The 15633-nt window shown below is 45.1% G+C and overlaps 1 protein-coding gene across 1 annotated transcript; it reads right to left on the reverse strand.

Annotated features, from left to right (window-relative positions):
* Nucleotides 1-1465: 1465 nt before the first annotated feature.
* On the reverse strand, nucleotides 1466-12696 carry LOC311523242 (uncharacterized protein; the record flags this gene model as incomplete). The annotated part of the gene is made up of 7 exons (XM_084633014.1): nucleotides 12538-12696; nucleotides 10972-11061; nucleotides 10441-10503; nucleotides 5307-5502; nucleotides 3408-3518; nucleotides 2785-2874; nucleotides 1466-1720 (listed from the first exon to the last, which is right to left on the reverse strand). The coding sequence occupies exons 1-7, from the start codon at nucleotides 12636-12638 to the stop codon at nucleotides 1466-1468; spliced, it is 906 nt and encodes a 301-aa protein (XP_084489140.1). The 5' UTR covers nucleotides 12639-12696.
* Between the last annotated feature and the right edge of the window lie 2937 nt (nucleotides 12697-15633).

The raw sequence follows: 15633 nt of genomic DNA on the forward strand, positions 1-15633 counted from the left end.
GTCAATACAAGTTTTGCCTGAGAAAGGGTTGCTGGATCAGGGCCATTCATTCATAGTTATTGATGGAAGGGCAGGAATGCAACATTTTAGTCCCAGTGGTCTTAACCAGGAACAAGCAATCAAATGTCTCCTACGCAGATGATGCTACAAAATAAAAGAACCGGGCCTTCTACTGTGTGTAGCATTTGTATAACTGAAGGGGCTGATCTGTTGCAAAAGCCTAGGACTGTGAGTCACCATGTTATTCCCCCATCCCCCACCTCCAGTGAGAGGGAAACTTGCTTGTGCTTAGCTGGGTGTCAGCTCCTTAATACCAGTAGCCTTTTAACCACCCAAATCTTGCAGGTTAGCAATAGGTGTACCCAAATGCCCAAGCCCCTTTGAGGCATTCCCCTGTAGTGTCCAGCACTTTATCCACTGAACACTCACAGAAATACCAGGCCTGCTGTCCTCAAAAGGACAGTGCACATACTAACTTGAATGATTTATCTGAGGATTACTGCTTTGCTTAACACCACAGCACTTAGATATATTTATAGTAAAAACAAGACTAAGCTCTTAAACTATTAACTATTAACAAAGAACAGAAGAGATTCAAAGATTCAAATGATTAGTGAGTAAGGCTAATGGAAACAGAATGGTTACATATACAAGAAAATTAATACATGCTTTCTAGAGACTAAACTTAAGTTCACAAGCCAAACCCGTTTCTAAAGAAGTTTATTTTACCCAAAGCCTTTTCTGCAGCTTTTCAGCGAAGTTTGGTTGAGATCCTGTTTTCACAAATGTAAACTACTGTTGATTTACTTCCTAGGTGCAGGATAAAAGGGTGTGTTTTTGTCTTTTCCCTGTATCTCCCAAAGTTCATTGTCTCTAGTCAGGGGCGGTATCACTTGTTTTTTTCCAGTGTGTTCTTCTCTATTGACTTCACATGTCTCTGTTGACTTCCTTTGTAGATGGGGATTCCACTGTGCTAGATTACAATCTTAATTTACATTTTGGCAGAGAAAGACACATTATCTCCTGTCTGAAAGAAAACCTGCCTTCCTCTTTGGTTGGTGACTCATACCTTGATACCGAATCTAAACATATTTCCAGTACAGGCACATAACTCCTCACATAATATCTGTACATACATTTCACAACCCTATTAATGACCAGTGCAACCCTGGTTTTAATTTGAGACCTCTCATGGCATTCTTTATGGATAATTACTATGAAAGCTATGTGCAAAGTATAGTGAGCTTGTCAAGCCTGTTAGGATTGCTGCTATAAGGCAGTGAACCCTTTGCCAGCAGGTACCAGTGGTCTCTGTGTGTCATCCCCTTCCAGATCATATGCTACAAGAGCTAAAACCTGAGCATTTCCTGACTAAAAAAGACAAACTGCAAGGCTGCTGTTTCACTATTTTTTTTTTATTGTTTTAGAACACAGAGGTATAATTGAATTCCAAACACCATTCCATTTAATCATAGATTACAGCTTTCTTGTACACTAGTCTCCCACATGCCAGTACGGGCCACAGAAAGTTTAATGGCATCCTATCCTCCACGTTTTTATTGTCCACATGCTGTATGCAAGAGATTGGGATTCTTTCCTCTGTGGGCCACACAGCTTTAATGGGCGGGTTCTGAAGAAGCAACAAACAGTAAATTTTGTAGCACTCTGCTGTGAAATGTACAAGTGGCTGAAATGTCTGTAGATCAGGAGAAAGTGAAGGCTGAAAATAAAGTGAGAACAGTGAGTATCGTAGGGGTTTTGCAATGTTCTTATGCTAATTGTTAAGCAGATTCTACCACCACCCTTTGACTCAGTTTGCAGCTTATAAATATGAAGTAACTAACACCAGTAATGGAATTCATAAGCCAGAACTGATAGTAGTGAGAGAGACACATCCAGGGTTTTATTTAGTCTGATCTCCCCATCAGGAGAAGTTCTAGGTTATGGGACTCAGCCTGCCAGAGGCCTGACAAAATTCATGGGCTGTCTTTTCTCCCACATATCCAAACAAAGCCTTTCTGGAGACCAGAGAAACCAGAGATTTTTGAAATGTCCAAATTGCAAAGGCTGACCACACAGCTCCATTTCAGCCCTGATAGACATTTACCACAAGAAACCGGACAGAATCTGGTTTTATAGAACTGAAATATAGGTATTGAAATCAGGGTTTCACCCACATACTGTTGTCCCAGTTCCACATAGCACAACGTAATGTATGCCCAGCTCTCATGGAAAAGCACAGAAGCCAGACGCACATTCTCTATCAGCCCCTCCTGGCTGATGGAAGGTGTGGCATCAACAGGGTGTGAAGGGAGGAGCATCTAGAGCTCTTCAGCCAGAGGCGTTACCATGATATGCAGCTACACTACAAACGTACTTCGGCATTTTAACTACATCCCTGAGGGGGTGTGAAAAATCCACTCCCCGAGAAATGCATTTATACCAACCTAGCCCCCCGTGTAGTCAGTGCTAGGTCGACAGAAGGGCTTCTCCTGTCAACATAGCTACTTCCTCTCATAGAGGGATTTCTTCTGTAGGTGTAGTAGCATCTTCACTGAAGCGCTACAGTTGCACCGCTGCAGTGTTTTACGTGTAGACCTGCCCTTTGGGGGGGGGTGGAAAGGGGGGGGCTGGACAGGAAAATTCTTGGGGTTTGGTGAATCCCACCCCCATGGTAGAAGTGGACAATACAACACAGAACTCAGTGGTGTGTCTTTTAATACTGTGAGTTTCACAGACATGTTTGGAAATGGAACCCCCTTCCCAGGCTTGGCATTTACTCACCCCAATCTTGTCTTGGTAATAGTCTTCTCCATAGTTAAAATAGAGATTTTTAAGGTGATTCTTTATCTCTCTTGCCAGCCCAGGAGGCAACTACAAACCAAACAAAGAACAAAACAGCCTGAGTTAGCCGATATGAAATGGGAATAATCCACTTCCTGGTTATTGGCCCAACTGTGATTTGGAAACTTCCAGCACCAAGGGTTTGGGCAAATGTCCAGACTGGGACATGGGGTTGAAAGGACATTTCTAACTCTTGTAAGTGCATTCCAGCCAGTCAATGACAGGATTAGTGTCTCTCAGTCATGTGACCTACCACACTACATATGACTCAGCCATTCTTCTATCACACCAATTACAAACATAAAGGAATCACAATTCTCCCCTCTGCTCTGCCTGTCCTGCACATCTCACAATTTAGCTCAGGTTATTTCCATTGTAGCTGCCTGTCTACGTTAGGGCTTCCAGCATCTCTCACACTGGTGGCACTGAACCAGGTTGAGCAACTGTGGGACACTTGATATATTTCCCTCTTGTGAATAAGGCGGTAGAGAGGTGGCAGATCTAAACAGGTTACCCAGCTTCCCGCTGCTACCCAAGTCCTACTGCCCTATAATGTTAAATACCTGTCGGCTGTCAAAGAAGCTTGTAGTTTTCTTTGAAACTGGAATCTCAAGGAGTTCAAAAATTCGCTCCAGTCTTTGTGACAGCTCTTCTTCACATTTGGAAAACACAGTCTGCAGTGCAAAGGTAACAACAGAGCACTGTAAATTCTGATGAGGCTCAAGAGTCATGGTGCAGTACATATGAGACTTAAGCCTCATCTGCAGTAGAGAGGTCATTCGACTGCAACATCCCTTAATCAGTAAAAATGCAACTTGAATCCATGTGCAAAAATGCTTCAGGCAGCTGTCAGGGATTGAAGTTATCTCACTAATAGCTAAAAGTTAATCAATTAAGTGAGTGCCAGTGTGGGCACCTCCCACTGCACAATGGGTGCAGACATTTCGGACAGCAGTCACTCCATTTCTGTGCACCTGTGCTGTCCTCTTAATTGCACAGTGATAATTTTTTTCCCAATACACCCAGCCTTGAAGCAATAATTAAAAATCAAAATTAGATCTCCTATGTGGCTCGGCACAAAGAATCACAAGGAAACCAGACAAGATGCTGCAACACTCTCAGCTGATGCCTAGTTGGATTGAGAAATGGCAACGAGAAATTGAACCTGCTTGTCTGAATGCCAGGACTGTGCAGCACCATTAGGTTGGTCTCCATGGCATTCCATAGGCCCTGCTGGGTTGGAAAATAAGAGGTAACAACTTAGTAGCTGACACGAGTGGGACACTTCCCAGGGGCATGCAGGGTTGTGAGGCATCTCGCTACCACTGGCCCTTAGCATGAGGACGTCTTGTTTCTACCTGCTGTGCATCAGCTCCCCGACTCCCCCAGACTCTGGCAACACAAGCCCTGCTTTCCAGGCCTCTGCAGGCCTCACTTCTCTGTACAGGTTAGCAAGAGAAACCCAACAACTCCTGAGTCCTCTGTGTGTCCCCCTGGAGCATCCAGCCTCTAATTCATTGAACACTCTTAGAACTCTCAGATTTTCTGCACCCAGGACACACCAGCTTACTAGAGTCAACTCAGGATCACCACTCCACTTAACATACAGCACTTAGATACATGGATAGTGAAACAAGAATAAGGCTTTTTTTTTATCAAAATGCAGAGATTCAAATGATAGTAAGTAACAATACTGGTTACATATAAACCATAACATGCTTGTTACAGCCTAAGCTAAACTCACAAGGTATTCCCCTGTCTCTTACAGGAGAGTTTACTCCCAGGCTTTTCCCCAGCATTTTCAACCAAGATGGCTGAGATCCCCCTTTCATAAAATCAAGCCAGCTGGAAACTTGTCTTCACAGACTGAAGGATGCCAGAGCATCTCCCTGCACCCCCCAGGTATACCAGGACAGACCTGTGATCTTCACCTGAAAAGAGGGCTCCCTTGCCTGTTTATCTCTTTCAGTTAAATTCCTTCTGAAGTCTCCGCAAACTCTTAATGAGCATTTGACTCAGTATGGGAATAGAATTCTATTGTAAGACACATAACGGCCCACCAAAGAGGTAAGTATCGCCCTCCTCCTGTCTGGACAGTTTGTCTCATGATGCACTACATTTCAGTGACCTGCCTTCAACTACCAGTCCCACAGAGCCGAATTTTCAGCAGATACACTTAACTCCTCACGTATTCTCCATACATTCCTTTTACAATGATTATGATGTCATGTGTGACACAGGCTTTCATTAGAGACCACACCTGACATTCTTTTGATGAAACCAGCGGATCCCCGTACCTCTATGTCCTCGGCCAGTTGGCATCAAGAGGTGCTTAGGTCACATCTAGTTTCCTGCTTGAGCGTGCAAGTCCTAAATGCCAGTCATTAGACTGGCTCCTACAGTGCTATTATTTTTTCCAAGACTTTATACATTTGAGTTCTAGGATATGAACAGAAACAAACCTTAATTATGGTGCTACCTTTTTCATACGTCATTGGGAAGGCAGAGCCATTTGCAGCACATTTGGCTTTCTCCCATTCATGTGTCCTGAGCCTGTGGTACATCTCCAGCACATCTGATTCTTGACAAGGGTCATTCAGGTTCTCAGAGAACTTATGGCTTCCCATTGCATCGGCCAAGACAGGCTCCAATCCAGGGCTAAAAGGCGGGTTAAAAAGTTCATTTTAAAATGAAAGTGCTAGATACAAAGGAGAAACATCAAGAATAAAGGGATATTCATAAAGGGATAACTAATAATAATCTGGAAATACTTTATGAATTGCCATACAATTCACAAAACACAGCCTCTACTCTGCACTTCCCAAACCTAAACTGATATCTGCCTTACCAGGGAGCATCCGGGTGTGCCAGATTCTGCTTGGAAAAATATCACTCTCACAGCGATATTCCGCACGTGGCAGCTACCATGATCTAAACAGCACTTGGGTTTTGTCTCGAGAGCTTGCCTCTTTCATCTGCACTTGGGTATTGGGGCAGACGCAGAGCTGCCATAGTTGCCCATCTCACTGTAGCCAGTAGCACACAGGCTCCATGGAGGCTGAGCATCTGGGGAGGGGACACTTCAGCTGCCAAGATGGCATAGAGGCGTTACAGCAGGGGCGGGCAAACTTTTTGGCCTGAGGGCCACATCGGGTTTCAGAAATTGTACGGAGGGCTGGTTAGGGGAGGCTGTGCCTCCTCAAACAGCCAGACGTGGCCCGGCTTCCGCCCCCTATCCCCTCCCTGCTTCTCACCCCCTGATGCCCCCCCGGGACTCCTGCCCCATCCATCCCCCCGTGTTCCCTGTCAGCCCTCCCAGGACCTCTGCCCCATCCATACCCACCCCCCCACTCACTGTCCCCTGACTGCCCCCGGAAACCCCGCCCCTGACTGACCCTGCTGTCTCATCCAACCCCTTCTCTCATTCCTGACAGCCCCCCCAGGACCTCTGCCCTATCCAACCCCCCTTCTTCCTGTCCCCTGACTGCCTCCGGGACCCCTACCCCTGACTGCCCCCTGGCCCCCCATCCAACCCCCCTCTCTGTCCTGACTACCCCCCCGGGACCCCTGCCCCATCCAGACCCCCTTCTCCCTGTCCCCTGACTGCCCCCGGAACCCCCACCGACCCATCCAACCCCCTCTCCTTCCTGACTGCCCCCCCGGGAACCCTGCTCCCATTCAACTCCCCTCTGACCACCCTGCCCCCTATCCACCCCCCCCCCCCGAACTCCCCTGCTCCGTGCCCCCTTACCGCGCTGCCTGGAGCACCGGTGACTGGCGCAGCTAGAGCTGCGCCGCCTGGCTGGAGCCAGCCATGCCACCGCGCAGCACCGAGCACCGGGTCAGGCCGGGCTCTGCAGCTGCGCTGCCCCAGGAGCTCGCAGCCCTGCCGCCCAGAGCATTGCGCCGGCAGCGCAGTGAGCTGAGGCTGTGGGGGAGGGGGAACAGCAGGAGAGGGGCCGGGAGCGAGCCTCCCAGGCCAGGAGCTCAGGGGCCGGGCAGAAGGGTCCCGTGGGCCGGATGTGACCCGCAGGCCATTGTTTGCCCACCTCTGCTTTACAGTGTTGGGAAAAGGATCAGGCTCTTTGTAGAAAGATAAGCTCTGGAGGAAATATTTACAAATCCTCTACATTTGCTCGAAGACTCTTTTTTCTTTCTTCAGCTTTTCACATTCTTCCTCCTTCTGATGAAACTTTTCTGCCCTGACCATTCTGGGAAGCTCCATGAAACAGATTCATGGACAAAATAAATATCACCAACCAACCAACGATGCACAAGAGAAGACGAGGGTTAGCCACCCATTCCAGAAGTTATGAGACAGTCCCAGCTTCTCACCCATCTATTCTGAAAGCCCAACTCACAGGACAGTTATTGTCCCAGATGTATTTATGGACTTGCAATGTTGTGATGCTGCCACTGCCAAATGCAGTGTTGTTACACTGTGGAGGCAGAATGTAATGTTGTCATACAGTGACACAATGTCATGACATGATTTCTTGTTTCACAGGTTGAATACACCAAGGCACTTAATAGGATTCATTTAGATACTGCAGGGATTTGCTAGCCCAGATATTTATACTTAGGAGGAAGTTAATGTGTATTACAAACTATGGTCTGATCCAGCACGCACTGAAGTCAATATCAAAACTCCCACTGACTTTGATAAGAGCAGGTTCAGGTCCAGTGTGTCAAAACCTTGGGTAATAAACATCTTTTGATGGACAAGCAACGTTGCTTGTCCCTAGCTCCCAAAAATCCCCTTTTCCCTGAGCACTGACATGTGTGCTGATGTCTTCATGCACCTTCATGAAGTTTGTTCACAAGGTTGTATTTGTAGAGTCCCAACAAGTTCACAGGTGACAGATGTACTAGACAGATGGGAGGAGGATCACTGGCCCCAGGTGAAGAGGCAATTCACAGAATAGCAACAAAAATACACAATACTCACAGCAATCAGTCTCACTTGCTGCTTCTTGACTACAGATGAGACAAACAATGTTGAATAAAAAATGCCGATGGGAATAAACCCAGAAAAAAAAACGCAGATGGGAATAAACCCAGAAAACTGAACTTTGGAGAAGTTCAGATCCAGATCCAGATCCGGATCCGGCCTTTACAACTAGCCTACTGCACTTGGTTGAACAAAATCTCTGGATCCAACTTGGTCTGAATTTGAGGGGGAATTTGGATCTAGCCCCAATCGTTGTATCATGGATCAGTTTCTGTTAACAACTTGAACTTTTGTCCTACATCAACCAAGTCTTGAGTTTGACAAAATTCTAAGAAAAACACTGTACCTGTCCCATGAGGCATTGCAAACCCTCCCCAAAGCACCCTGAGGCCAGTTGCACAGTGGGATAGCTACCCACAGTGCACTGCTCTCTGTATTGATGCAACAGCTACTAGTGTGGATGCACTCTGCCGATACAAGGAGCTAGTGTGGACATGCAACAGCAGTTTTAACTTTTGCCGACCAAACTTTGTAGTGTAGACAAGGCCTCAGTGCCCCCATCTGTACAATGGGGATAACAGCACTGCTCTACCTCACCAGGGCTGTGAGGAGAAATAGGTTAGACATTGTGAGGTGCTCAGATACTATGGTGATGGGGCCACATAAGTACCACAGGTAGAGTGGGAACTTCTCTATACCACACTGCTATCCCTTCCCTGCGGTTTGGCCCCTTCTTTTCACCTACATCCCTCACATCTCCCTCTTTTCTGAATGTAACCTTGGCTCAGAGGGCTTCACTGTCTTTCTTCTGAGTTTCTTCTGCATTCTCTCTTCAACACCCCCTGCAGAGGGATTCCTGTTTTACAGGCTCATTAATGACTTCCAGATCCTTGATTTAAATCACCTCCCCTTTCTTATCTTAATCCCCTGCCTCTGTTTGTAAACAAAATACTGACTCCCTGCCCCAGGGGCACAAGCTGGGAGCAGCCCCCCTCCTCTGAAGAACCTACATTCCACACACATGCTCTGCTGCAGTGAAGAGCTTCTCCAGGGAACAAGAAACCTCCTGTATTAAACTTGGGCAGGGGTGTGTGTGTGTGGCAAGAGCCCCCCCGCTCTGCTCCCCTTAAATGGTGCCCACTGGCAGATTAGCCACTAAGGCAAGGGGGCCTGTGCCCAGGGACCCCAGCCAATTGGGGAGCCCCAGAAAAAGGGACACCCCCACACCCTGACGTGCTCTGCCCACCCAGCGCTCCTGCCCCTATTTTCCCAGCAGGAGGGTGGGGGGACTGTAGGAGGAAGAAGTGGAGGGGCCCTACTTGCTCTGGCCAGCGCCCCACAAAAGCTTAATCTGCCATTGATGGTGCCCCTGAGGGGAAATTTGGATCTAGCTCCAATCTCTGTATCATGGATCACTTTCTGTTAACAACCTGAACCTTTGTCCTACATCAACCAAGTCTTGAGTTTGACAAAATTCTAAGAAAAACATTTCAGGTTTGAAAAAGATTGCTTAGCTATTTCCCTTATCATAGAATATCAGGATTGGAAGGGACCTCAGGAGGTCATCTAGTCCAAACCCCCGCTCAAAGCACGGTCAATCCCCAATTTTTGCCCCAAATCCCTAAATGACCCCCTCAACGATTGAACTCACAACCGTGGGTTTAGCATGCCAATGCTCAAACCACTGAGCTATCCCTTCCCCTTATCTTGGCTGCCTCTATATTTCCTTTTTCTAGCTGGGATTGGAAACTCCAAAATGCCATGGAGAGAGGCTGTTGTCATTGTAATGCCATCCTGACCAGGCACAGAAGTTGCAGGAAATCTCACACTAAAGCCTGTTCTTATCCAATTTCCAGCCCCGTTATATGGGACTCAGATAAGGCTAAAAAAAATCCTTACTTTTGTGTGTTAATTGGAACCAACCTGTTTGAAATTTGCTCATCACTATTCTTGATCTTTTTGGAGGATTCATTTTGGCATTTTATGCTTGTGAATTGCATCTCTAGGGTGCTGCCTCTCTTCTCTCCCCCACAGTTCACTCCTTTCCACCCTCACTAGAATCCCAGCTGCCACCCTTCCTTTAGGAGCTTGTCAAAGCCACCCCTTAAATAGCTGTTAAGATGTCACTGCTAAGTAATGCAGGACTCTCCCTTTCCTCTAGGAGCAGAGTATGTCATGGCAGCTGCACTCACAGTCCTGCCAAGTATAAGTTTACCACCTGCCCTTTCTATATCAGGAAGGGTGGCTTTATCCTGTGTCCCGCTGATGCACAAGGGGTTATTACCTATTCAGAAAATGATTTGGAATGGAGCTAAAATTCATGATAGTGTTTCACGACATGACATGATTTCAAGATGGAAATCACACAGCATTATAAGGCCGTGGTGTTACATCACACTGTCAGATTTGCATTGCAAGACAAACTGAAGTTGGTAGCAGCCTCAGGACCTGACCATGGACAGCGATGCCAAGTCAGAGAAATGTAGCTGGTCCAATCACTAGGCATGTTGATATTTTAGTATCAACACCCACAAGCAAGGAGAAAGTCCACATGGAAACGTACAAGACTTCTTTGATATGGTAGATTCTTGAGAAAGAATCACAATATTTTTCACTCTCATTGAGGCCTGACCCTCCCCACTTACCTGAGCCGTTCTTGCAAAACCTCTAGTCGTTTCTCTGCGCCTTCAAATCGAGCATTCATTTCCCTTCCGTCAGGCAAATAATGATGCAAAGGGATTAGAGTTAATAAAATATCCATAAAATAATAACATCTGCAAAAGCTGAAGCCCCTCCCAAAATTCTTAGCCCGTCAGCAAAAAAATTGAAAAAGTCAAGACTTATATGGCTAAAAACATGTCTGCCTAGTTGGGTGGCCATGGCTCTGACCTGCCATGTGGGAGACCTGTGATGATCTTAGCCACCCTCTCTCTGCCTCTTTCTCTAGGAGTCAGCGCCAAGCAATGGTGCCAAGGCAGATCACTGAGCCTCTGGAGACAAGAAGGGCCACACATTATCTCTCTAGCCAAAGAAGGGAACAGCGTCTCAATAAAAGGCAAGGAGGACAAATGACAAGAACAGTGTGAACCTCAGGGATCCATTAGGAACATGAACACTAGTTTGGCCCCAGGTGTAGGCGTCTAAAATGGAATATAATTTCAGATCACCAAACTTACCTGAGTTTGTCTTCCACAGATTTCACCCGTTGTTCCATCTTCGTTTCATCCAAATTTGTGAGCTCATCCTGTGGAGCCTCACTTTCACCTCTGGAAGGCAGAGAGCTACTGAGGATGACCGATAACTCATTAGAAGTCTTTCCAACATAAGAGTGACAACACTAACAACACTTCTATCCAGTAAACCCGTACCATCACAGAAAAAAGAGGAAACTAATACAATCTAAAAATGTCAAAACAAAAAACCCTACCCCAAGCAGATGTTTTACCCCAAAAAGAGTGAAGTGCCAGGGTCTCCGTGAAATCCACTCAAGACTTCACCATTACTACTGATTTTATGTGGAAGGGATGGGAGACCGTATAAAACCCTAAAATAGACAGATTAGCAAAAATCACTAGGGCAGGATGAACTGGGCAAGATAAAATAAGAACTCACCACACAAAACTTAAACTGAATCTAAAACCATTTCAGAGGTTGGAAAAAAAATCTGGCTTGCTATTTTGCTTAAACCCAGTCTTCAATATTTTAAAGATACCTTTATTTTAGAGAGCGTCAGTTAGAAAAAGAGAAAGATGGAAATAGGTTGTAGCATTCTAAAGATATTTTTCAGTTTCATGGATGCTTCTCTGTTTCCTGGTTCTTCCAAGGACCAGAAATGCCAATATTGTTCTGGAGAGATTTCCAGCTCAGTTTTGCAGGTTCAAGATATTCCTGCAATTCAGTTAATGACTGAGTAAGGATCTGACCCCCTGCCACTGAACCCCAGTGTCAGATAAAGGATGAGGGACCATTGGTAACTGCAAGTCTATAATTCTCTTCTAAGGCTGGCTCATGAACTGCTGTCTAATATTAACGGAAGGAGCAGTTCTCTGGTTCTTCACTGGGTGTCACTGCGGTTGAAAACCTCTCTTTTGAAACTGAAACAGGTTCCAAACTGTGCAGCTTGAGCTTGCTCCATCTGTACAATGATCGGACCCAAAACTCCAGATTCAAATAACCCCAAATTTTAGGGGAAGTCCAGCTTTGGAGCTGAATTGTGCAGCTCCACTGCATCTATAGTTAAGACTTACTGCACAAACACATACTGGCCAAGCTTTTGCAGCTGACCATGGGATGATTCAGGATGTGTGTGTGTGTGTGGTGCCTGTGGGTGAACCCAAATGAGCAGAAAAGGTCAAGTTCAGCAGTGGTCAGTGAAAAAGCAAACCCTGTTCTCCCCTTGCAGTATGTGCCAGAACAATCATTTTGCAGTGAAACTACTTTCAACAAAAATGGCAATTTTCTAACTGGGGGAAAATCAAGGCACTTTAAGATTTCATTCAGGGGGAGGATAGGGGACGTGCAGAATTTTTTCATTTTTGGTTGAAAATATCTGTGGTCTTCAACCTGGATTGAAATTTGCAAATGCTCAGTTTAAAAAAAAATAAATGATGCTGTCTCTGCCTGCAAACACTGACAACAGGAAGAACTTTGCGTGAGAGTTTCACAACCATTTTTAAACAGAAACTCAGAGCTCGTATTACACATGCTGTGATTACCCACTGAGTTCTCATTGCCCAGCATACCTGGTGGTCTCTTCTGAAGCCCCTGTTCTGCGATCCAACTCCTTGCACTGTGAAACCTCTGGCCGAGCTGTGCCTGGCTTAGGCAAAGTGCTTTGCTCCATGCTTCTATGAAAATAGCAAATGTCTCTTCCAAACTTTCCACACCGAACGCAAAACTAATTTCTTTGACTTCGCTTTCTTATGATAGTCTATTTGTACGCTGTCCCCCTTCGCCCACTCACACTCCCCTGACCTATAAGCAATTTAATGCAGCTCTTCTGCAGCCTGAAAAAGAGACTATTATTGCTATTTATAGTTTTAAATATGTGGGAGGTGTTTAAATGTGTTGATGATATCCAGAGCAGTGGACAGACAATCTCTTTGCAAAACCAGAGTAGAAGGCCAAGAGATTTGCTGCCTTGGTAGTGGGAGCTTGATTTCGGACACAATCCAATTTCTATTGAAGTAAATGGGAGTCTTCACAGTAGAACTGAGTGAAAAATTGATTTTTTGGCTTGTTGGAAATTTCACAATTAAAAAAAAACGTTACAGTTCAAAATGAAAATGTAAATCTTGAACATTTTCAGCAAATTGAAAATTCAAAAATAAATCAACAAAAGGTAAGTCTCATTTTGGCTCGATTGAAATGTTTTGTTTCCACAAAATTGAAATGTTTTATTTTGATTTGAGCTGTTACATTTAAAAATAAAATTAAATGAACATTTGAAACAAAGTTGTTTCCAACTAAACTATCAAAATTCTTTGGTCAGAAAAATATTGAAACAGTCCATTTGGCATTTTTCAGCTGGACATAAAAAACTCAAAATGAAAAATGTGGCAAAACTGACATTAATTTGCAAATGTTTGGCTGTTGCCAAATTTTTTGGTGTTTATTGCCCCAAAAAAGTTTCCTGTGAAAATTTGCTCAGCTCTATATACAACACCCCTTCTCAGTCACACCCACCAACAGAAGCAAGCCAACAAACACAAAGCCTACAGCCTGATCGAGCTTTTTCTCCTACAGCCAGGAAAGGACGAGAGAGAGTTTTTTATTGCTATTTCTAGTTTAAAATACTCAGGAGAAGCTCAGATACTACAGCAACAGGGGCTAGCTAAGTAGTGGACTAGACAGAATCTAGTTGTAATGCTAGAGAAATGGGCAGCCAAGAGTTCCGATGATCCAGCTGCGGGAGGCTGGAGAAGCATTAAATCCAAAATAAATCCTTATCTGGGCTCAGAATCTGCCCTGACCTCAGCCACCAACAGTTATAGACCCATGAGAGGGATAACTGATTTAGGACCTGATCCAACTCCCATTTAAGTCACTGGAAATCTTCACACTGCCATCAGTGTGAGCTGAATTGGGACCTTACAGGCTTGGCCAGCAGTGATACTTATAGAGTTTAGAGTTTAACACTGTTTGGTTTTTTGATTTTCTGGGTAACCCTGAGCCGGCCTGCTGAGTGTTTTAGCCATCGCTGGGAAGTTGCTGACCCTTCACATTGCTGGGGTGTGGCCAGGGCTCGATTAACCCTTTGTGGGCCCCTTCCAAGTGTGGGCCTGGTGCCATGGTGCCACCAGAGCCATTGTAAACCCGGTAGTGACCTTGAGGAACTTTTGGAAAACTAGCAGATTGCTACAGCTCTGCTGTCGTTTTGGACTTACAAACTTTGACTCATTTATTAATGTATTTTACCTGCTTTACCTTCTCATTTCTTTTTCTTAGTTGACAGATCTTTAGTTAGTTTACTAGAGAATTGGCTGCCAGCATTGTTTTTGGTAACATCTAGAGTAGCAACTGGTCTGAGGTAAGCAACTGGTCTTTGGGATTGGGAGTAACCTAATGTGATGTGATATTTAGTATAGAGACCATTATGACAAAGTCCGGTTTATCTTTGTGGCAAGATAGGCTAGAGAGTCTAAGGGGACTGGCTGTGACTCCATGGTAAGACTAATGTAGTGATCCAGGAGTTCATGTTTGTTACTGGATTGGTGAAATCTGATTATAGAATATACCACCAGTTTGGGGTGTCTGCCCTGTTTCTGACACTCTGGCCTTAGATTGGCGCTCACAGTTGCTATGCCTTTGTGCAGGATTGGCCTCCAAAACTACCTATGGACCATGGGATCTCAGGGGCCCAACAATTCCCAGAGGTCCCCCAATGGAAGCAGGATGAAGAGTGCAATAGTGAAGTGGGCACAGACGTATGGAAGGTGCCAAAGCCCCTGCATTGACATTTTTCTGGATTTGCTACCTTGTTTAAGTGGCTTCATCATCCCCTTCCCCCAGCATTCATCCAAGGTATCACTGAATGCAGGGAGCCAACATCTGAGTCTTAGTTCCGAGCCATAAAAAGGTTAATCAGTTACACTTAATCTGAACCCAAATTATGAATTTCCCCAGAAGTGGAAATTCTGTAAACTGCAAACATTAACATTTCCTCCTCTCTTTCTCTTCAGAAACACAATGTCAGGGGAAAGGAAAGCAAAAGTAGTGTTGGGGTGTCAAGGCTGATTCCCCACTCTGGCATTTCAAGTGCAGAAGGTGGGGGCCTGCAAGGATGCTAAAAATTAATATTGGCCACTCCAGGCTTATATTAAACTCCCAAGGTTACAGCTTTTCTCTGACCTTGGATGGGTAGGTGCTGCCAGGACCCAAGTGCAAAACCCCTTTGAGAACCCAGGAAGGCGCACTTGTGGGGTACCTCAAGCCCTTTCCCCTCCCTTCCGGGGAAGAGCGGAGAAAGAAAAACAAAGGAAATCAGCTGTTGCCACCAGCTAATTAAACAACATGTGCACAAACCTCTTAGGACACAAAATCCAATCCCGTTCTTAAAAAAGGTAAATTTTATTAAAAACAAAAAGAAAGAAAATACATCTGGAAACTCAGGCTATTGCAAGATTTAAAAAAAAACAACCACTTATAAGGATTAAGCATCAAGAATAACTTTCTTGAGGTCCAGCTTAAAGGTTACAAGCAAAACAAAAACATTTGGGGTTAGCACAGAGGAGTCCACAAGCCCTAAAGAAATAAAAAAAGAGATAAACCTAATCACGTCTTCCTAGATATTTCCTGATCTACTTACATATCTGGGGTTTCAAATGAGTAGTTTCTAG

Source organism: Lepidochelys olivacea, assembly GCF_965140295.1.
Source record: "Lepidochelys olivacea isolate rLepOli2 genome assembly, chromosome: 1".
Lineage (NCBI taxonomy): Eukaryota > Metazoa > Chordata > Testudines > Cheloniidae > Lepidochelys > Lepidochelys olivacea.